This window comes from Schistocerca gregaria, chromosome 7 (assembly GCF_023897955.1).
Source record: "Schistocerca gregaria isolate iqSchGreg1 chromosome 7, iqSchGreg1.2, whole genome shotgun sequence".
Taxonomy (NCBI): Eukaryota; Metazoa; Arthropoda; class Insecta; order Orthoptera; family Acrididae; genus Schistocerca; species Schistocerca gregaria.
Window position 1 is genome coordinate 49,830,202 of NC_064926.1, and position 24,458 is coordinate 49,854,659.

Sequence of the window (24,458 nt, forward strand, 5' to 3'; positions counted from 1 at the left end):
AAATATTCTTAAAAAATTAAGATTATTTCAGACTACTTGTTTTCATATTTTCGAATAAGTGTGAGCTAAGTAAAAACAGTCTGCTCCTTTATACCTACCCCTAGTAAAATATTCTTGACCTATGTGTTGTTTTTCAAAAATGAAGTTGTCAAAAACTACAACTAAATTACTTTGACATATATCTAGTGGAATAATTTATTCACTAATTTCAATAAAAGTAGCAATTTTTTTATTATGTTTATCTTTATTTTTTCACACATTTTTACAATTTCTGAGTATTTAGCTGATGTAAACTTTTATAAAAATTTTATTCCAGTTCAACCATTCAGGTGCTAGAGTGCAATTGTCACTCATTAACATCGATTTTCCACAATTGCTTGGTTGTATTATTGCACATTTAATAGAATTTGGTGAAAATTTGACATGATTATATTTTTGGTTCCTCTTAGGAATTCTCATTTTTTGTTCCAATTAGGTTTCGTATAATTTAATAAAATTTTATCAAAATAATAGATTTTCTATTTCCATTAAGTGATACATCATCTGTTCTCATAAAAAGATTAACTGTACGTATATGAGGCAGCTGTTATAATGTTGCACTTGTTGATTTTTATTATTATATTGTGTCAGGGGAAGGATCGAAATTCCTGTCTGTCAGTGTAGTTTAAAAATCTTAGAAGAATTTATTCATATAAAAAAGCCTAATACAAACATTAAATTAGATGAAATTTTAGACACATTAACTATTGAGGGTACTGTAGAATTATATTTCGATTAAATGTTAGTACTGGAAGCATGCTTTCATTTAGTGGAAAAACTATTGAAGCCAATAAACAGACGATTTGCATCTGAGTTAATTAATATAAATTTTAATCTAGCTAACGGAATGTCTGCAAAACATACTGATCATTTTCATTGACAAACTTATATCATTTCTTCATTCAAGCCTGATGTTGAATCTGAGGGACCAATAATTTATGAACCAAATTACTCTTTATATATTTCAATTTTTGATCATTTTCAAGATTTAGAAATTACTAAAACTGATGAAAATGACAATTTGATTGACTTTAATGGTGTTTTTATCACAGTTGTGTTATAAATGTCTCAATACATTTTTTCTTTAACAAAACATGAACAAAATCGAGACTTATCACTTATACTTATTCTGTGTGAATGAGAAAAGTGAAAATAATTTCAATTAACCCAATATGGATACATAAATTAATATGAATATTGGTGACAGGTGGCTATATTTTCAATAGGCACGATTATATATGAGCTTTGGTATTACTGGAGTTGATGTTACAGATTATCCACCATCTGATGGAAAATCGAATAAAAAATTTATCGATATTTACGTGGCAAATCTGTTTGATTTTATAACTATAAAGAGAGGAAATTATATTTTATCTAGAACTGAACATCCTTTTATTTCTTCATCTGTTCTATTGAATTTGACTTCATCTGTTACTGATAAGTATGGAAGGTCATTTCCTTAATAATGGAAAATGAAGACTAATAAAAATGAAAAACTTCATCCACTAAAATACTTGTCAAGTTTTTAAGGATTATAAGGAAATCATGTGAAAAAGTGATTTGCCTGGAATTTCTACTTGGAGTTCAAGTGTAAATAATTGTGTTCTTAGATGAGCTGTTTATACACTCTTCCAATAGAAGGTAAAATTGTTCTAGAATCTAAGGAAATTTATTTACCAGTTCTTAAATATGAACAACAAGAAAATATACTGAAAACCCAAAAAGTATTCCAGTGCCTATTTATCAACTTCAAACAGTAGATGTTGCAGGATTAAGTGGTAGTAAGATTTTTTAATTACATATTCAAAGTTCTATAACTCTACAGAATTTGATATTCCATACTTTGTGTTTGTTACATTTCAAACAAATCGTAAAAATAATCAGTTATGTGACTCTTCATTATGCGATCACGTTAAGTCACCGAATATATATCTGAAAAAGTGGAAGAATCGAAATTTTCCTATATGAAACGTGAAATATTTGTCTTCCAAACAATTTGTGGAAAGCTTATGATGCATTTCTCGATTTTAAATGAGTTACATTACTCAGATCAGACACAGACATAACTCCATATAATTTCATAAAGAACTATCCTATCTGTATGATTAACATTGCTCCTAAAAAAAATTTTTGTTATAAGTCAGAAGACAAATATGATACTTTACTCAACATTTAATGATAAAATTCCTAATGACATGCTTGCATGTGTACTATTGTATGGTAAAAAGAACTTGATATATGATGCACAGCACAGAATATTAAATGAAAAGTTTTAATACTCATTGTTATGTAGGTTGTGTTAATATATTCAATTTTTAGAATCAGTTGATATTTGGTTATGAAGATAATGTAGTTCAGCGAGTGAGAGAGGAAATGAAATGAAAATAAATCCACAACTGCCAATGTACAGATTAATAAACATGGCTCATACTGAATGTGACAGGAAATGAAGTTTCGTATGTTGCCTAATGTCGGTAGCTCAGTGCCATAGGCGAGTGTGTTTCAAACAATGGAATGTTTGCTAGTGACATTTTGTGGTTCGAATCCTGCTCAACACTGAGTTTATTTAAGAAACTGGGAAGTGTCACCCAGGGTTTCTCCATACGAGACAGGGAGTTTTGCTGAGGAAAAACCGATGTTTCGAGTGCTAAATTACAACTACAAATTTTATTATGTTTTTATTTATTTTCTTACATACACTTTTTATAAAAAATACACTGAACTCATGAACCAGGAAAATAATCAAAGAATTTTATTTTCGCTCCATTACGCGTAATTCATTTATTATTGTCTTATGTACATCTTTTGTACTGGAAAAATATATTTTATAATAAGTGAATGTGATAAGAAAAATATTAATGTCAGAATGAGATTACCACTCTGCAGTGGAGTGTGCGCCGATATGAAATTTCCTGGCAGATTAAAACTGTGGGCCGGACCGAGACTCAAACTCGGGACCTATGCCTTTTGGTCCGGCACACAGTTTTAATCTCCCAGGAAGTTTCATATCAGCGCACACTCCACTACGGAGTGAAAATCTCATTCTGGAAACATCCCCAGGCTGTGGCTAAGCCATGTCTCCATAATATCCTTTCTTTCAGCAGTGCTAGTTCTGCAGGGTTCGCAGGTGAGGTTCTGTTAAGTTTGGAAGGTAGGAGACGAGATACTAGCAGAAGTAAAGCTGTGAGGATGGGGCGTGAGACGTGCTTGGGTAGCTCAGGTGGTAGAAGACTTTCCCGCCAAAGGCAAAGGTACCAAGTTCGAGTCTCGGTCTGGCACATAGTTTTAATCTACCAGGAAGTTTCAATATTAATGTCTCTTGATTTTATTAGTATGCTATTATATATTATACAAAACTGAGCTAGAACGTTATGAATCTAGCTACTTACACTATTATTTAATGTAATTTTGAGTGTCAAGTTGCCACTTCGTATTTGAGCTTGCACCTTTGGAACACTAAAATATAGTATATGCTGATTCCTTAGAAAAATTATTTGATTTTGCTAGTGACTTTATATTGGGTGCATTTTGCATTTATGCTTCTCAATGTTAGGACACATATAATATTTCAACTGTTTCATCAAAAACTTAATATTTGATAACAGAATGTGGTCTTGGCAAATCATGAATTGGAAATACGTGAAAAGAGCACTACCTGCGAAAGATAAAGTTCTGGGTTATAGTCCCAGTCCAGCACATGGGTTTTAATCTGCAAAGAAGTTACAAAACAAGCAAAGTTATTTTCATTGTGGTTTTCTGCAATCAAAAACAGATACAAAAACAACAGAAATAAAACTGCTCAGCTAGCCAAGATCCAGCCACTATTTGGATAATGTTAAGCGTGACTGACAATCTCAGTAGCTGATGAAGCTAATGATTAACTGTTAAGGCTATTACTTCTACGCTCTGCTGCTGACTTAAACGGTAATATTGGAGATGTATTGTACAACTATGTGTCAGACTTCATTCGACTGATTACAGATGTCGTTGTTGTTGTGGTCTTCAGTCCTGAGACTGGTTTGATGCAGCTCTCCATGCTACTCTATCCTGTGCAAGATTCTTCATGTCCCATTACCTACTGCAACCTACATCCTTCTGAATCTGCTTAGTGTAGTCATCTCTTGGTCTCCCTCTACGATTTTACCCTCCACGCTGCCATCCAATAATAAACTGGTGATCCCTTGATGTCGCCCTAACCGCCGTCTGCTTCACGTCTGTTGTGCAGCGAGCTACCTTAATTTAAGTATTATCTGTATTTTTCTTATTTGTCACTTCTTCTTCTGCGTGTTTTTGCTTTTAGGAAGCTTTAATAGTCGAGTGCTATTAAGTGTTCCATAGATCTCGTGTTTGTTTTGAATACAGTCAGAGAGAGTCCCTTTAGTCAGCCATAGTGCCAGTAGTGTCAGTGTCGCCCTAACCGCCGTCTGCTTCACGTCTTCTGTGCAGCGAGCTACCTTAATTTAAGTATTATCTGTATTTTTCTTACTTGTCACTTCTTCTTCTGCGTGTTTTTGCTTTTAGGAAGCTTTAATAGTAGAGTGCTATTAAGTGTTCCATAGATCTCGTGTTTGTTTTGAATACAGTCAGAGAGTCCCTTTAGTCAGCCATAGTGCTAGTAGTGCTAGTGTTTGTTTTCAATACCGTCCAGAGACAGGTAGTGCTATTTTCCTTGTTTCTACAAGAAGTGGTTAGCAATCACAGTTTAGTCAATAATCAACCGCCTTTAGTGAACTAGCAGTCTAGTTAAAAGCTGATTAACACTCTATAGAAAATTGATTTCTTAGGATGGCTAGGATGTGTGGCTGCTGTGTACGGACGCAGGAGGAGCTGGCCACTCTTCGCGAACAGCTGAGCGTGTTGATGGCCGCGGTCAGCCGTCTTCAGGTTGCTGCCTCGGAGTGTAGCGGCAGTGGGGAGTCTGGTGCGTCGCATGGTGCACCCCAGGTGTTAGATGCTTCACCCACTGTCCCTGCTGTCGAGACATCTTCGCGGGTACCGGGCGCGGTTGGGCCACCCTCTCCCCAAGGGGAGTGGCGGGTTCAGCGGCGTTCGCGGCGCACGAGGCGGAGGGTCAATGTGGAGGCTGGCCGTGTGGCATCGCCCGCTCTGCCTGTGAGTGGACATGCGGCTGCTCCTTCAGCAAGGTCCGAGCAGGCACACGGGGGGAGGGGTTTATTAGTTATTGGGAGCTCCAACGTTAGGCGGGTGATGGAGCCTCTTAGGGAAATAGTGGAAAGGTCGGGGAAGAAGGCCAGTGTTCACTCTGTCTGCTTGCCGGGGGGTCTCATCCGAGATGTGGAGGAGGCCCTACCGGCGGCGATAGAGAGCACTGGGTGCACCCGACTGCAAATTGTTGCTCATGTCGGCACCAATGACTCTTGCCGTCTGGGTTCAGAGGTCATCCTCAGTTCGTACAGGCGGTTGGCGGAGTTGGTGAAGGTGGAAAGCCTCGCTCGCGGGGTGGAATCAGAGCTAACTATTTGTAGTATCGTTCCGAGAACCGATCGCGGTCCTCTGGTTTGGAGCCGAGTGGAAGGCTTAAACCAGAGGCTCAGACGATTCTGCGGAGAGCTGGGGTGCAAATTTCTCGACCTCCGCTATCGGGTGGAGAAATGTAGGGTCCCCCTGAATAGGTCAGGCGTGCACTACACGCCGGAAGCGGCTACGAGGGTAGCGGAGTACGTGTGGAGTGCACATGGGGTTTTTTTAGGTTAGAGAATTCCCTCCCTAGGCCCGACAAGACGCCTCCTGAGACGCGGCAAGGCAGGAGTAGGCAAAATGCAACAAGGAATAACAATATTAATGTGCTAATAGTAAACTGCAGGAGCGTCTATAGAAAGGTCCCAGAACTGCTCTCATTAATAAACGGTCACAACGCCCATATAGTACTAGGAACAGAAAGTTGGCTGAAACCAGACGTAAACAGTAATGAAATCCTAAACTCTGATTGGAATGTATACCGCAGAGATAGGCTGGACAGTGAAGGGGGAGGCGTGTTTATAGCGATAAGAAGTGCAATAGTATCGAAGGAAAATGACGGAGATTCGAATTGTGAAATGATTTGGGTGAATGTCACGGTTAAAGCAGGCTCAGACATGGTAATTGGATGTCTCTATAGGCCCCCGGGCTCAGCAGCTGTTGTGGCTCAGCACCTGAAGAATAATTTAGAAAATATTTCGAGTAGATTTCCCCACCATGTTATAGTTCTGGGTGGAGATTTTAATTTGCCGGATATAGACTGGGAGACTCAAACGTTCATAACGGGTGGCAGGGACAAAGAATCCAGTGAAATATTTTTAAGTGCTTTATCTGAAAACTACCTTGAGCAGTTAAACAGAAAACCGACTCGTGGCGATAATATATTAGACCTTCTGGTGACAAACAGACCCGAACTATTTGAATCAGTTAATGCAGAACAGGGAATCAGCGATCATAAAGCGGTTACTGCGTCGATGATTTCAGCCGTAAATAGAAATATTAAAAAAGGTAGGAAGATTTTTCTGTTTAGCAAAAGTGACAAAAAGCAGATTACAGAGTACCTGACCTCTCAACACAAAAGTTTTGTCTCAAGTACAGATAGTGTTGAGGATCAGTGGACAAAGTTCAAAACCATGGTACAATATGCGTTAGATGAGTATGTGCCAAGCAAGATCGTAAGAGATGGAAAAGAGCCACCTTGGTACAACAACCGAGTTAGAAAACTGCTGCGGAAGCAAAGGGAACTTCACAGCAAACATAAACATAGCCAAAGCCTTGCAGACAAACAAAAATTACGCGAAGCGAAATGTAGTGTGAGGAGGGCTATGCGAGAGGCTTTCAATGAATTCGAAAGTAAAGTTCTATGTACTGACTTGGCAGAAAATCCTAAGAAATTTTGGTCCTATGTCAAAGCGGTAGGTGGATCAAAACAAAATGTCCAGACACTCTGTGACCAAAATGGTACTGAAACAGAGGATGACAGACTAAAGGACGAATTACTAAATGTCTTCTTCCAAAGCTGTTTCACAGAGGAAGACTGCACTGTGCTTCCTTCTCTAGATTGTCGCACAGTTGACAAAATGGTAGATATCGAAGTAGACGACAGAGGGATAGAGAAACAATTAAAATCGCTCAAAAGAGGAAAGGCCGCTGGTCCTGATGGGATACCAGTTCGATTTTACACAGAGTACGCGAAGGAACTTGCCCCCCTTCTTGCAGCGGTGTACCGTAGGTCTCTAGAAGAGCGAAGCGTTCCAAAGGATTGGAAAAGGGCACAGGTCATCCCCGTTCTCAAGAAGGGACGTCGAACAGATGTGCAGAACTATAGACCTATATCTCTAACGTCGATCAGTTGTAGAATTTTGGAACACGTATTATGTTCGAGTATAATGTCTTTTCTGGAGACTAGAAATCTACTCTGTAGGAATCAGCATGGGTTTCGAAAAAGACGATCGTGTGAAACCCAGCTCGCGCTATTCGTCCACGAGACTCAGAGGGCCTTAGACACGGGTTCACAGGTAGATGCCGTGTTTCTTGACTTCCGCAAGGCGTTTGACACAGTTCCCCACAGTCGTTTAATGAACAAAGTAAGAGCATACGGACTATCAGATCAATTGTGTGATTGGATTGAGGAGTTCCTAGATAACAGAACGCAGCACGTCATTCTCAATGGAGAGAAGTCTTCCGAAGTAAGAGTGATTTCAGGTGTGCCGCAGGGGAGTGTCATAGGACCGTTGCTATTCACAATATACATAAATGACCTGGTGGATGACATCGGAAGTTCACTGGGGCTTTTTGCAGATGATGCTGTGGTGTATCGAGAGGTTGCAACAATGGAAAATTGTACTGAAATGCAGGAGGATCTGCAGCGAATTGACGCATGGTGCACGGAATGGCAATTGAATCTCAATGTAGCGAAGTGTAATGTGATGCGAATACATAGAAAGATAGGTCCCTTATCATTTAGCTACAAAATAGCAGGTCAGCAACTGGAAGCAGTTAATTCCATAAATTATCTGGGAGTACGCATTAGGAGTGATTTAAAATGGAATGATCATATAAAGTTGATCGTCGGTAAAGCAGATGCCAGACTGAGAGTCATTGGAAGAATCCTAAGGAAATGCAATCCGACAACAAAGGAAGTATGTTACAGTACGCTTGTTCGCCCAATGCTTGAATACTGCTCAGCAGTGTGGGATCCGCACCAGGTAGGGTTGATAGAAGAGATAGAGAAGATCCAACGGAGAGCAGCGCGCTTCGTTACAGGATCATTTAGTAATTGCGAAAGGGTTACGGAGATGATAGATAAACTCCAGTGGAAGACTCTGCAGGAGAGACGCTCAGTAGCTCGGTACGGGCTTTTGTTAAAGTTTCGAGAACATACCTTCACCGAAGAGTCAAGCAGTATATTGCTCCCTCCTACGTATATCTCGCGAAGAGACCATGAGGATAAAATCAGAGAGATTAGAGCACACACAGAAGCATACCGACAATCCTTCTTTCCACGTACAATACGAGACTGGAATAGAAGGGAGAACCGATAAAGGTACTCAGGGTACCCTCCGCCACACACCGTCAGGTGGCTTGCGGAGTACGGATGTAGATGTAGATGTAGATGCCTCAAAACATGCCCTACCAACCGATCCCTTCTTCTGGTCAAGTTGTGCCACAAACTTCTTTTCTCCCCAATCCTCTTCAATACTTCCTCATTAGTTATGTGATCTACCCATCTAATCTTCAGCATTCTTCTGTTCCACCACATTTCGAAAGCTTCTATTCTCTTCTTGTCCAAACTAGTTATCGTCCATGTTTCACTTCCATACATGGCTACACTGCATACAAATACTTTGAGAAATGACTTCCTGACACTTAAACCTATACTCGATGTTAACAAATTTCTCTTCTTCAGAAACGCTTTCCTTGCCATTGCCAGTCTACATTTTATATCCTCTCTACTTCGACCATCATCAGTTATTTTGTTCCCCAAATAGCAAAACTCCTTAACTACTTTAAGTGTCTCATTTCCTAATCTAATTCCCTCAGCATCATCTGACTTAATTCGACTACAATCCATTATGCTCGTATTGCTTTTGTTGATGTTCATCTTATATCCTCATTTCAGGACACTATCCATTCCATTCAACTGCTCTTCCAAGTCCTTTGCTGTGTCTGACAGAATTACGATGTCATCGGCGAACCTCAAAGTTTTTATTTCTTCTCCATGGATTTTAATACCTACTCCGAATTTTTCTTTTGTTTCCCTCACTGCTTGCTCAATATACAGATTGAATAACATCGGGGAGAGACTACAACCCTGTCTCACTCCCTTTCCAACCACTGCTTCCCTTTCATGTCCCTCGACTCTTATAACTGCCATCTGGTTTCTGTACAAGTTGTAAATAGCCTTTCGCTCCCTGTATTTTACCCCTGCCACCTTCAGAATTTGAAAGAGAGTATTCCAGTCAACATTGTTAAAAGCTTTCTCTAAGTCTACAGATACTAGAAAGGTAGGTTTGCCCTTCCTTAATCTAGCTTCTAAGATAAGTCGTAGGGTCAATATTGCCTCACGTGTTCCAACATTTCTACGGAATCCAAACCGATCTTCTCCGAGGTCGGCTTCTAATAATTTTTCCATTCGTCTGTAAAGAATTCGCGTTAGTATTTTGCGGCTGTGACTTTTTAAACTGATAGTTCGTAATTTTCACATCTGTCAACACCTGATTTCGTTGGGATTGGAATTATTATATTATTCTTGAAGCGTGAGGGTATTTCACCCTTCTAATACATCTTGCTCACCAGATGGTTGAGGTTTGTCAGGACTGTCTCTCCCAAGGCTGTCAGTAGTTTGAATGGAATGTTGTCTACTCCGGGGTCCATGTTTCGACTCAGGTCTTTCCGTGCTCTGTCAAACTCTTCACACAGTATCATATCTCCCATTTCATCTTCATCTGCATCCTCTTCCATTTCCATAATATTGTCCTCAAGTACATCGCCCTTGTATAGACGCTCTATATACTCCTTCCACCTTTCTGCTTTCCCCTCTTTCTTAGAACTGGGTTTCCAACTGAGCTCTTGATGTTCATACAAGTGGTTCTCTTATCTCCGAAGGTCTCTTTAATTTTCCTGTAGGCAGTATCTATCTTACCCCTAGTGAGATAAGCCTCTACATCCTTACATTTGTCGTCTAGCCATGCCTGCTTAGCCATTTTGCACTTACTGTCGATCTCATTTTTGAGACGTCTGTATTCCTTTTTGTCTGCTTCATTTACTGCATTTTCATATTTTCTACTTTCATCAATTAAATTCAATATTTCTTCTGTTACCCAAAGATTTCTAGTAGCCCTCGTCTTTTTACCTACTTGATCCTCTGCTGCCTTAACTACTTCATCCCTCAAAGCAATCCATTCTCCTTCTACTGTATTTCTTTCCCCCATTCCTGTCAATTGCTCCCTTATGCTCTCCCTGAAACTCTGTACAACCTATGGTTCTCTCAGTTTATCCAGGTCCCATCTCGTTAAATTTCCACCTTTTTGCAGTTTCTTCAGTTTTAATCTACAGGTCATAACCAATAGATTGTGGTCAGAGTCCACATCTGTACCTGGAAATGTTTTACAATTTAAAACCTGGTTCCTAAATCTCTGTCTTACCATTATATAATCTATCTGAAGCCTGTCAGCATCTGCAGGCTTCTTCCATGTATACAACCTTCTTGTATGATTCTTGAACCAAGTGTTAGCTATGATTAAGTTGTGCTCTTTGCCTAATTCTACCAGGCGGGTTTCTCTTTCATTTCTTTGCCCCAGTCCATATTCACCTACTAGGTTTCCTTCTCTCCCTTTTCCTACTACCGAATTCCAGTCACCCATGACTATTAAATTTTCGTCACCCTTCACTATATGAATAATTTCTTTTATTTCATCATACATTTCTTCAATTTCTTCGTCATCTGCGGAGCTAGTTGGAATATAAACTTGTACCACTGTAGTAGGTGTCGGCTTCGTATCTATCTTGACCACAATAAAGCGTTCACTATGCTGTTTGTAGTAGCTTACCCGCATTCCTATTTTTTTATTCGTTATTAATCCTACTCCAGCATTACACCTATTTGATTTAGTGTTTATAACCCTGTATTCACCTGACCAGAAGTCTTGTTCCTCCTGCTACCGAACTTCACTAATTCCCACTATATCCGACTTTAACCATCCATTTCCCTTTTTAAATTTTCTAACCTACCTGCCCGATTAAGGGCTCTGACATTCCACGCTCCGATCCGTAGAATGCCAGTTTTCTTTCTCCTGATAACGACATCCTCTTGAGTAGTCCCCGCCCGGAGATCCGAATGGGGGACTATTTTACCTCAGGAATATTTTACCCAAGAGGACGCCATCATAATTTAATCATACAGTAAAGCTGCATGTCTTTGGGAAAAATTACGGCCGTAGTTTCCCCTTGCTTTCAACCGTTTGCAGTACCAGCGCAGCAAGGCCGTTTTTGTTATTGATACAAGGCCAGATCAGTCAATGATCCAGACTGTTGGCCCTGCAACTACTGAAAAGGCTGCTACCCCTCTTCAGGAATCACACGTTTGTCTGGCCTCTCAACAGATACCCCTCCGTTGTGGTTGCACCTACGGTACGGCCATCTGTATCACTGAGGCACGCAAGCCTCCCCACCAACGGCAAGGTACATGGTTCATGGTGGGAGGGGTTACAGGTAGGTTACCTATTTACTAACAAACACGGAGGATTAAGGATTTGGTATGGAGAGACTACTTATTAGTACATGACAGAGAGCTCTTCACTTGGGGAATAAGAGAAGAGGATCGATGCAGAAATCCTGCATCACTGGCCTGGGCAATGACCTAGTGCAGGTGGTTTGCCATTGTGTGCGTCCAACCACTTATGAAGTGTCAGGTGTGTATCTGCGTCGTACGTACGGCTGTGACGAGTGTAGTGTTCGGTTTGGCTGGACGAAAGGAATGGGAAGGGGGGGGGGGGGGGGTGAAACACGAGACGCTGGCACACAGCCTACTCCTCATGAATAGATAGCACCTAGGCGACCTCGTAGCTTAGTGTCCCCATCCGTCAGACAGCTCACCATCAACAGTGTCAGATTCGCTCACTTCATGAGACACTGCGGAACAGTTTGGCTTTTAACCCAGTAAACTGACTAGTGATAGAGAAGTGTACGTCACACTTCTCCTCCCATTGCTGACGAAAGGCTCGAACATCACAACACAAGCGTGCGTTAACGATCCCAGCTATGGAGGTGTGTTTATTATCACTACTAGAGATCATACACACGGAAGAGCCAAAGAAATTGGTACGACAGCCTAATATCGTGTAGGGCCCCCGCGAGCACGCAGAAGTGCTGCAATACGACGTCTCATGGACTCGACTAATGTCTGCAGTACTGCTGGAGGAAAGTGACGCCATGAATCGTGTAGGACTCTCTATAAATCCGTAAGAGTACGAGAGGGTGGAGATGTCTTCTGAACGGTACTTTGCAAGGTACCTTAGATATGCTCAGTAATGTTCATATCTAGGGAATTTGGTGGCCAGACGAAATGTTTAAACTCAGAAGAGTGCTCCAGGAGACACTCTGTAGCAATCCTGGACTTGTGGGGTGTCGCATTATCCTGCTGAAATTGCACAAGTCCGTCGGAACGCTCAATGGACATGAATGGATGCGGGTGATCAGACTGGATACTTATGTACCACTTGTCAGAGTTGTAACTAGACGTATTAGGGGTCCCATATCACACCAACTGCACACTCCCCACACCATTACAGACTCTCCACCAGCTTGAACAGTGCCCTACTGACATGCAGGGGACTGATTCACGAGGCTGTCTCCATACTCGTACAAGTCCATCCGCTCGATACAGCTTGAAGAGAAACTCGTTCGACCAGGCAACATGTTTCCAGTCATCAACAGTCCAGTTTCCGTGTTGACGGGCCAACGACAGGGGTAAAGCTTTGTGTCGTGCGGTCATCAAGGATACATGAGTGGGCCTTCGCCTCCGAAAGCCGATACCGATAAGGTTTCGTTGAATGTTTCGCACGATGACACTTGTTGATGGCCCAGCACTGAAATCTGCAGCAACTTACGGAAGTGCTGCACTTCTGTCTCTTTGGTCCCATTCTTGAAGGATCTTTTTCTTGCTGCAGTGATGTCCGAGATTTGCTGTTTCACCGGATTCCTGATATTCACGGTACACTCGTGAAATGGTCGTACGGAAACATCCCCACTTCATCTATACCTCGGTAATGCTGTGTGCCATCGCTCATGCGCTGTCTGTAACACCACGTTCAAACTCACTCAATTACTGATAACTTACCATTGTAGCAGCAGCAACCTATCTGACAACTGCGCCAGACACTTTTAGTCTTGTGTAGACGTTGCCGGCCGCAGCACCGTGTTCTGTCTGTTTACATAACTCTGTATTTGAATATGGATGCCTATACCAGTTTCTTTGGCGCTTCAGTGTGATTACGAAGTTTACCACTTACCCCACCCCTCTCTATCCGCCGGACTACACTGCACTGTCAGATCGACTCCCCTGCGTCAACACTATGATGCCAATGTTAAGTAAACTCTCTTTATTTTCCCTTGGCCATCTGACTGATGCGGGCGCCACGACATACACTCATATGACAACCTATTCATCTCAGAGTAGCACCTACTCCTATTGCGATTCATTGCTTTTTTCGCAATTTCTAAAGTGTTGTGTTAGCAATTACGACAGGTAACATTTTAGCTTACAATAACTTACCGTGTGTATCAGGAGGGCGACAGAAAATGAGTGTCCGGGAGGTGCAGAGATCAAACTTCTGTGGAATTTATGTATTACATTTCACAAAATATACATCGCCGACATTCAAGTAATGTTCAAAACAAACCATCCACTTACACCATGAACACCGAGTGAAAAATGGCACGCAACAGTGACCACAAATGTTCGTACGATCGAGACCGAAGGTGAACTCCTTGGGAGTGCACGACTTTCAGCTACGTACCCACTCATAGAGAATGCGTTAGAATCAAATTGGTATAATGGGATGATAACTGATGCAATGTGATGGCATGCAACCGCTTGCGAAACAGTCCGTCGTGGAGCTTATCGTGAAACTGGCCATCCTTTAATATGTAGCTGCAGATAGTGTGATAATATGTTTTATAGGCACGAAAAAGAAAACATTCAGACCATGAATTTGTCCAGTAGTTCCAGGTCAATGAACTGCAATGTCACACACTTTCCCAGAGGCTTAGTTTGCTCTAAAGGAGTATGATTTTTATACTCAGATCAGGAACAGAGCAAAGAAAATTACTTTGGCCAGCGATTGTCCATAAGCAGTGTTCCTGCCACAGTTGTAGCTATCTTACACCCATTTTCCCACTCTTGCTTGCTATGAAGTAAGTAATCCCTATTGAACTTGTACACGAGAAAGAACTGTAGGGGACAGGGCACTTCTAACTCCTCGCAGCGTCCAGCCAAATTACCATCCAGTCGGAATAATTGTGTACGAATGCATTAAGACAGTGATGTTAGTTGATATTGATGAAACACCTTTTATTTTCCGGAGTTCCTCCCGTATGCATTTTCTCTTGAAATCCCGATTGGTTGGAGTTGAAAACAAATTCCTTACTGAACGATGGGATAAATTTATTTTTCTCATCAACAAATTTTTGTGTATCGTCAAGTAGACTCTTTGTTTGAAATTTGGTTATTTTACGTTTTCCAATTCCTTAGCACTGTTTGAAGTTACGCAACCATCCACTTACACTCGTGAAATCACTGTAATTTATATTGCGCGGAATTTGATGTGCATAACGCAGTAGGTTACTATCATTCGCAACCTGTAAATTGTATCGAGCATCCTTTAAACGCACCAACACCAGTTTTCGTAACAAGTCTGCCTTGTTGTCCCTTGAATATCGTAGCTTTCCTGTTCATAATTTTTTTTACTGTGCTGTGGATGATCTTTTATGTACGTAACTATGTTTAGTACCAACCTCTTGGACAACGGTTGTCATTTATCACGTTTCACTGGAGATGGAGATGGGATTTGTGGCTCCCTGTTCGACAAGGACGGTGAACTACATAGCTCGACACCTGTTTCAATTTCCCTTTCACTTGTTAACCATGTACCGTCATCATTGTACTCCTCGTGTACATTGCGTATACGACACCACACATTCCACTAACTCATCTTTCAGAAATGCTAGTATTTCATCTGACACTTCTTTCTCACTCTGCGAAATTCCTTGGGGTTCCTTTCTGATGAAATGTCAAATTAGGCAACTGTTGCTGTAGGTATAATGAAATGTTTGCTTTGTTTATTGTTGCCATTGCTATGCTTCATGTCAACACCATTAGCACTGTGTCACTATTGTGAGTTACTCGTCGACTAAGCAGTTCAACCCCGCTCCGTAGCTTCGTGCTGTGCTCACCATTCGATACCTCTAGTCCTGCCCCCCTGTGGCCGTTAACAGCCAATATTGTGGTTGCACGGTACACAATATGTGGGGCGTCGAATGTTGTAAGCATCATTGGCCTTTAGCGACCTCACTCTCAAGGAGTCAGAGAGTTCCTTATTAGTGTTTCCTCGCCGTTTCTGCAGAGAAGCGCCACGTATCTTAGGTTATCAGTTCACTTACTTTCCATCCTCTCGTAATAGCACATCTCAAAATCTTTCACATGTAAGGTGTTGCACCAATCAACAACACTATGAAAAGAAGAAGTTATAGTTGGAAAGAAGGACATAAGAGTAACGAGTGCGTACAGGAACAATGGTAATACTTATTGCTGCTTTAGAGGATATATCATTAAATGTCTTCTGAAGCTATATATGTTATTCGGTTCTTTAGAATAATGCGGGAGGTTATTCCAGAGTCGTGTTCCTGCTGCTTAGAACGATTTCGAGAAAGTGCCTGAACGGTGGAGTGGGACAGAAAGTATTTTCTCTGATTGGAACGGGTGTTACTGCCATGTTGTTTAGGCAAGAGCGTTAAAGTAGAGGAAAAGATATGTGAGGTCGTGTTCGTTGATATGACTGTAAAGAAGATAGAGGGTATGGAAATATCTGTGCTTATCAGCGTGCAGCCAGAATAGCTGTGCATATGACGTAAAATATAATCAAAGAGTCCCAGATATAACTAACACAAGCATTCATAACCAGTACCCGCCGCTGCGAGCTTTCCTGAGAAAGGTCTTTCACACTAACGTAGCTGTAATCAGTAGTTGGATTGTTTGTACAAGTTTTTTTTCAGCTTTTTCCATATTGAGGTGACAAGTCATGGGATAGCGATATGCACATATACAGATGGCGGTAGTATCGTATACACAAAGTATGCAAGGGCAATGCATTGAGGGAGCTGTCATTTATACTCAGGCGAATCATGTGAACTGGTTTTCGACGTGATCGTGGTCGCACGACGGGAATGAACTGACTTTCAACGTGAAATGGTAGCTGGAGCTATACAAATCGGACATCACATTTTGAAAATCATTAAGGAATTCAACATTCCGAGCTCTACAAAATTTCAGGCATTGTCTTTTGTCATGAACAATCCAGTGGCTGACGGAATACACTTAACGACCGAGACGTTTGCGCAGAGTTGCCAGTGCTAGCAGACAAGCAAAGCTGCGTGAAATAACCACAGAAATTAGTGGAATGACGTTCTCGATAGCTGTCTTGAGGTTTATTGCTTTTGCACTTAGATACACTCCTGGAAATTGAAATAAGAACACCGTGAATTCATTGTCCCAGGAAGGGGAAACCTTATTGACACATTCGTGGGGTCAGATACATCACATGATCACACTGACAGAACCACAGGCACATAGACACAGGCAACAGAGCATGTACAATGTCGGCACTAGTACAGTGTATATCCACCTTTCGCAGCAATGCAGGCTGCTATTCTCCCATGGAGACGATCGTAGAGATGCTGGATGTAGTCCTGTGGAACGGCTTGCCATGCCATTTCCACCTGGCGCCTCAGTTGGACCAGCGTTCGTGCTGGACGTGCAGACCGCGTGAGACGACGCTTCATCCAGTCCCAAACATGCTCAATGGGGGACAGATCCGGAGATCTTGCTGGCCAGGGTAGTTGACTTACACCTTCTAGAGCACGTTGGGTGGCACGGGATACATGCGGACGTGCATTGTCCTGTTGGAACAGCAAGTTCCCTTGCCGGTCTAGGAATGGTAAAACGATGGGTTCGATGACGGTTTGGATGTACCGTGCACTATTCAGTGTCCCCTCGACGATCACCAGAGGTGTACGGCCAGTGTAGGAGATCGCTCCGCACACCATGATGCCGGGTGTTGGCCCTGTGTGCCTCGGTCGTATGCAGTCCTGATTGTGGCGCTCACCTGCACGGCGCCAAACACGCATACGACCATCATTGGCACCAAGGCAGAAGCGACTCTCATCGCTGAAGACGACACGTCTCCATTCGTCCCTCCATTCACGCCTGTCGCGACACCACTGGAGGCGGGCTGCACGATGTTGGGGCGTGAGCGGAAGACGGCCTAACGATGTGCGGGACCGTAGCCCAGTTCATGGAGACGGTTGCGAATGGTCCTCGCCGATACCCCAGGAGCAACAGTGTCCCTAATTTGCTGGGAAGTGGCGGTGCGGTCCCCTACGGCACTGCATAGGATCCTACAGTCTTGGCGTGCATCCGTGCGTCGCTGCGGTCCGGTCCCAGGTCGACGGGCACGTGCACATTCCGCCGACCACTGGCGACAACATCGATGTACTGTGGAGACCTCACGCCTCACGTGTTGAGCAATTCGGCGGTACGTCCACCCGGCCTCCCGCATGCCCACTATACGCCCTCGCTCAAAGTCCGTCAACTGCACATACGGTTCACGTCCACGCTGTCGCGGCATGCTACCAGTGTTGAAGACTGCGATGGAGTTCCGTATGCCACGGCAAACTGGCTGACACTGACGGCGGCGGTGCACAAATGCTGCGCAGCTAGCGCCATTCGACGGTCAACACCGCGGTTCCTGGTATGTCCACTGTGCCGTGCGTCTGATCATTGCTTGTACAGCCCTCTCGCAGTGTCCGGAGCAAGTATGGTGGGTCTGACACACCGGTGTCAATGTGTTGTTTTTTCCATTTCCAGGAGTGTATAACTTGAGACCATCAGCATACATGTGATATTTATAGCAGGACAAAACTGTTGACACATCGTTTACATACAATTAAAAAGGGTATATGAGCAAATACTGAACCCTGTGGGACGACTGATGCTAACTGCCTCCATTGTGAAAAAAATGGTTCAAATGGCTCTGAGCACTATGGGACTCAACTGCTGTGGTCATAAGTCCCCTAGAACTTAGAACTACTTCAACCTAACTAACCTAAGGACATCACACACATCCATGCCCGAGGCAGGATTCGAACCTGCGACCGTAGCAGTCGCACGGTTCCGGACTGCGCGCCTAGAACCGCGAGACCACCGCGGCCGGCACGCCTCCATTGTGACTTTGTGGTGCCGGACATCATTGCTGGCGAGACGTCACGTCTGAGCGAAACTGTTGCACTACACTCGGCGAAAACTTTAGGCCGCTATATTTGACAAGTAAATGGTCGAAGTCGGCAGTGTCAGAATCTTTGCTGAACTCTAAGAAGCACGTGATAGTTGCGTCTTGTGCATCCATGGCAAGCTTCAAGCCATTTGTTATCTTTATTACAGCAGATGTTGTGCTGCAATGTTTATGGAAACCTGATTGGTATTCGTCTAGGAGGTTGTTTGTAATTAGGCTGTTTATTGCACCCGGTCGTGGATTACATTTTCTAAGGCCTTAGATAGCACAGAAAAAGTGCAAAGAGGTCAGTAATCACATTGTGCTGTGGGGACGTAATTTTTGGGTAGTGGCTTAACTTGTCCCTGTTTTCACGACTCAGGGGAAACACTTGTGGTCAAGACGTTATTGAAGATATCTGTTGCGTACCTGACAAGCATGATGATTTTTTTAATGGTATGTCAACACGCCTTAGGTAGAATTCTTTGCGGCTACGATCATTTACCCCCATGAAGTAACCAATGAGTCTCTGTTTTGTTTGTGGTTCAAGTGCTGTTGTAAGTAATGTGTTCTTCGCTGGGACAATGGGATGAGCTGCAGCTTGTACTTTACTTATACCAAGACCACGCAGATTTTTTCATAGGACAGCTAGTCTATTTCAGTGTTCCTATGATGGCTAGGAGCGAACTGAAGTAGCAACATGACGTCTCCATAACAGTAAACGTCTAACTGCTCAATACAATTTCAAACGAGGCTCGTCCGAGCAGGCAACGGCCATGCCTGAGTTCAGCATTTCTCACAGCTTGACTGGCTCCGTTACGCTTCTGCCTGTAAAGTATATGATTTTATGGCGCGGGGAGCTGTTTGTACAGCCGACGTGCAGAGACTCTCACATTCATGAGGTGTTTTAGTTCTTCAGTTAGGCGAGGTGCAGGTTTCCTTCTTATTTCTCTGTCTGTAGGGGAACACATTTGTCATACAGTTTTCTAGACAACCCATGAAGTTTTTCGTTTATGTTCGAGATGGGAATAGAAGACGTGCCCCAAAATACGTATTATTGCATCTCAGAAGCAAGTTCAGACAAATTAACTCCTTTGAAGTCTCGGTATGTAGCCAGCTGCGGTTTCCTTCTGAGAAATTCTAGCGAGTATGTTATGATGGATGGACATGCCACGTGCAGATATCTGAGAGGTACTAATTAATCTCTTTGGTGATTTCTTTGCAAGTATATCTATAAGAGTGTGACTAGTGTTCCTATGATGGCTAGGAGCGAACTGAAGCAGCAACATGACGTTGTCTCCATAACAGTTAAAGTCTATCTGCTCAATACAATTTCAAACGAGGCTCGTCCGAGCAGGCAACATGTTTCCAGTCACCATCAGTCCAATGTCGGTGTTGACGGGCCCAGGCGAAGCTTAAAGCTTTGCGTCGTGCAGTCATCAAGGACACACGAGTTGGCCTCGGGCTCCGAAAGCCAATATCGAAGATATTTCGTTGAATGGTTGGTATGCTGACACTTGTTGATGGCCCAGAATTAAAATCTGCAGCAATTTGCGAAAGTGTTGCACTTCAGTCAAATTGAATGATTCTCTTCAGTCGTCGTTGGTCCCGTTCTTGCAGGATCGTTTCCCAGCCGCAGCGATGTCGGAGATTTGATATTTTACCGGTTTCCTGATATTCACTGTATACTCTTGAAATGGTCGTATGGGGAAATTTCCATTTCATCGCTACCTCAGAGATACTGTGTCCCATCGCTCGTGAGCCGACAAGAACACCGCGTTCAAACTCACTTGTATCTTGGTAACCTGCAATTGTAGCAGCAGTACCGGAACTAACAACTGCGCCAGACACTTGCTGTCTTATATAGGAGTTGCTGATCGTAGCGCCGTATTGTGCATGTTTACATATCACTTTATTATACGCATGCCTATACCAATTAATCTTTGGCGCTTCAGTGTCTTTATGTATTCACTCTCCTCTACAAGTCCTACAAGTTTGTAAAGGAAATTATAAACAGTCTCTATGTGATGGAACTCGTTAAGATGAGTTGGCAGAGACTGAACGTTTGGGTATGCAATATGGAGTTTAGTGTAGTGCACTCGGATGCAAAGCTCTAAAGGGCGCTGCTGCAAGACATTAGCGACTCTGGGTCAAGGAGGGTGGGCGCACAAAGCATAGTGGGCCGCTCTGCGGTAGGGGAGCAAGGGTTCCCAGAAGTGGAAGCGGCAGGTGTCTTAAAAAGGGCCAGCAGATCTTGATAGCGTTAGTTGAAGAGCCCACTGGTGTCAGGAACACAACCTCGCTGAACAGAGCTCTTCAGGTGCGAATCTCCACTGCTTTTATCTTATTACGGTGGTCTTTTATCCCTATGTAGGCAGGACTCAACAAAATTTTTTGGCATGTGGAGGAGAAAGTCGGCGGTTGTAATATCGTAAAAAAATCCCGCTGTAACGAAAAACTTCTTTGCTCCAGTGTTTGCAAGTCTAAATCACTTAACTTCTATCTGTCTACCTACGTGATCACTCTGCTATTCACAATAAAGTTGCTGGCAGAGCGTTCAATGAACCACCTTCATGCTGTCCCTCTACCGTTCCACTCTCGAACGGCACGCGGGGAAAACGAGCAGTTAAATTTTTCTATGCGAGCCCTGATTTCTCTTATTTTATCGTGATGATCATTTCTCCCTATGTTCGTAGGTGCCAACAGAATGTTTTCGCAGTCGTAGGAGAAAACTGGTGATTGAAATTCCATGAGAAGATCCCGTCGCAACGAAAAACGCCTTTGTTTTAATGATTGCCACTCCAATTCACTTATCATGCCTGTGACACTATCTCCCCCATTTCGCGATAATACAAAACGAGCTGTCCTTCTTTGTACTTTTTCGATGTCATCCGTTAGTCCCACCAGATGCGGATCCCACACCTCGCAGGGGTACTCCAGAATAGGGCAGACAAGCGTAGTGTAAGCAGTCTCTTTGGTAGAGCTGTTGCACCGTCTAAGAATCTAAGTGTTTTGCCAATGAATCGCAGTCTTTGGTTTGCTCTACCCACAATATTATCTATGTGATCGTTCCAATTTAGGTTATTTGTAATTGTAGTCCCTAAGTATTTAGTTGAATTTACATCCCTAAGATTTGTGTGACTCATCGCGTGATTGAAATTTAGCTGATTTCTTTTAGTACGCATGTGAATAACTTCACACTTTTCTTTATTCAGGTTCAATTGCCACTTTTCGCACCATACAGATATCTTATCTATAACATTTTGCATGTCGTTTTGATCACCTGATAACTTTACAAGACGGTAAGTGACAGAATCATCTGCAAACTATCTAAGACGGCTACTCAGATTGTCTCCTATGTCGTTAATGTAGATCAGGAAAAATAGAGGGCCTATAACACTTACTTGGAGAACGCTGGATATTACTTCTGTTTTACTCGATGACTTTACGTCTGTTACTACGAACTGTGACCTTTCTAATAGGAAATCACGAATCCAGTCTCACAACAGAGGTGATACTCCGTTGTGAGGAACGGTGTTGAAAGACTTGTGGAAATCTAAAAATATGGAATCAATTTTACATCCCCTGCCGATAGCACTTATTACTTCATGAGTATAAAGAGCTAGCTGTGTTTCACAAGAACGATATTTTCTGAATCCGTGCCGACTATATGTCAATAAAACGTTTTCTTCGTGGTACTTCATTCTGAGGCATCAAAGGATCAACAATTTAGTGCTGGAGGGCAGCGTGGAGGGTAAAAATCGCAGAGGGAGACCGAGAGATGAACATACTAAGCAGATTCAGAAGGATGTAGGCTGCAGTAGGTAATGTGAGATGAAGAAGCTTGCACAGGATAGAGCAGCATGGAGAGTTGCATCAAACCAGTGTCAGGACTGAAGACCACAACAACAATAACTTCATAATGTTCGAATACAGTATATGTTCTAAAACCCTACTGCAAATCGACGTTAGTGATATGGGCTTGTAGGTCAGCGGATTACTCCTACTTCCCTTTTTGGCTATTGGTGTGACTTGAGCAATTTTCCAGTCTTTAGGTACGGATCTTTCTGTGAGCGAGTGGTTGTATATAACTGCTAAATATGGAGCTATTTTATCAGCGTACTCTGAGAGGAACCTGACTGGTATACAATCTGGACCGGAGGCCTTGCCTTTATTAAGTGACTTTTGTTACACCGAGGATATCTACTCCTATGTTTTTCATCTTGGCTGTTGTTCTTGACTGGAATTCAGGAATATTTACTTCGTCTTCTCTGGTGAAGGAGTTCCGGAAAACTGTGTTTAATAACTCTGCTTTAGTGGCACTGTCATCAGTGGCTTCACCGTTTTTAACGTGCAGTGAAGGTACTGACTGCGTCTTGCCACTTACCCTTGATATTCTCTCCCCCATTTCGCTATAGTTTTAAGCAAAACTGCATAAGAGAACGGTCAAGTGTACCGTACGCAGCATCATCAGCAGATTTGTTGCGTCTTCTAAACGTTCAGCTAATAAAACGCAGTCTTTGCTTACCTTCTGCACTATATTTCATGTAGAGTGGTCGTACCTGTGCCGCAGATATCACGTTCAACATCACGATGCGCCGCAAGACGCTGTTCTACACGGTGAACCTGATCATCCCGTGCGTCGGCATCACCTTCCTGACGGTGCTCGTCTTCTACCTGCCGTCCGACTCGGGCGAGAAGGTGACGCTGTGCATCTCGATCCTGCTGTCGCTGACCGTGTTCTTTCTGCTGCTGGCCGAGATCATCCCGCCCACGTCTCTGGCGGTGCCGCTGCTGGGGAAGTACCTGCTCTTCACCATGATACTCGTCACCCTCTCCATCTCCGTCACCGTCTTCGTCCTCAACGTGCACTTCAGGTAGCGTCGCGCAGGGGCAACCACTCGATGTGTCCAAGCAGACAGACAACTCGTTCTGTAGTAAGCGTAGCTTCCAGTTTTAAAAAATTTCAACTATCTCCGGCTAATAGATATCAAAAAGTTAATTAAAATCTCATTCATAAGCATACATCAGTCAGTTCATAGATTACATTAATATAGTGAAATATTTTATGTTTCGAAGTGACTAATGAGACCACAGTTTTAATGATAAATAGAAAATAACTCTTGTTGCAATAGTGAACTGAATTCTACACTACTGGCCATTAAAATTGCTACACCAAGAAGAAATGCAGATGATAAACGGGTATTCACTGGACGAATATATTATACTAGAACTGACATGTGATTACGTTTTCACGCAATTTTGCTGCATAAATCCTGAGAAATCAGTACCCAGAACAACCACCACTTGCCGTAATAACTGCCTTGATACGCCTGGGCATTGAGTCAAACAGAGCTTGGATGGTGTGTACAGGTACAGCTGCCCACGCAGCTTCAACACGATAGCACAGTTCATCACGAGTAGTGACTGGCGTATTGTGACGAGCCAGTTGCTCGGCCACCATTTACCAGACGTTTTCAGTTGGTAAGAGATCTGGAGAATGTGCTGGCCAGGGCAGCAGCCGAACATTTTTTGTTTCCAGAAAGGCCCTACAGGACCTGCAACATGCGGTCGTGCTGAAATGTAGCGTTTCGCAGGGATCGAATGAAGGGTAGAGCCACGGGTCGTAACATATCTGAAATGTAACGTGAACTGTTCAAAAGTGCCGTCAATGTGAACAAGAAGTGACCGAAACCTGTAATCAATGGCAACCCATACCATCAAGCCGGGTGACACGCCAGTATGGCGATGACAAATGCACGCTTACAATGTGCGTTCACCGCGATGTCGCCAAACACGGATGGAGCCATCATGCTGCTGTAAACAGAACCTGGATTCATCCGAAAAAAATCATGACGTTTTGCCATTCGTGCACCCATGTTCCTCGTTGAGTAC

General features: G+C 43.0%; 1 protein-coding gene across 4 annotated transcripts in view; it reads left to right on the top strand.

Moving 5' to 3' along the window:
• Nucleotides 1-24,458, top strand: part of LOC126281676 (acetylcholine receptor subunit beta-like 2) — a 287,589-nt gene that overhangs the window by 157,090 nt on the left and 106,041 nt on the right. For all 4 annotated transcript variants that reach the window (XM_049980839.1, XM_049980841.1, XM_049980837.1 and 1 more), the window contains exon 7: nucleotides 23,137-23,440. In XM_049980839.1, coding sequence (XP_049836796.1) covers nucleotides 23,137-23,440 — 304 coding nt within the window. The remainder of the gene's footprint in view (nucleotides 1-23,136; nucleotides 23,441-24,458) is intronic.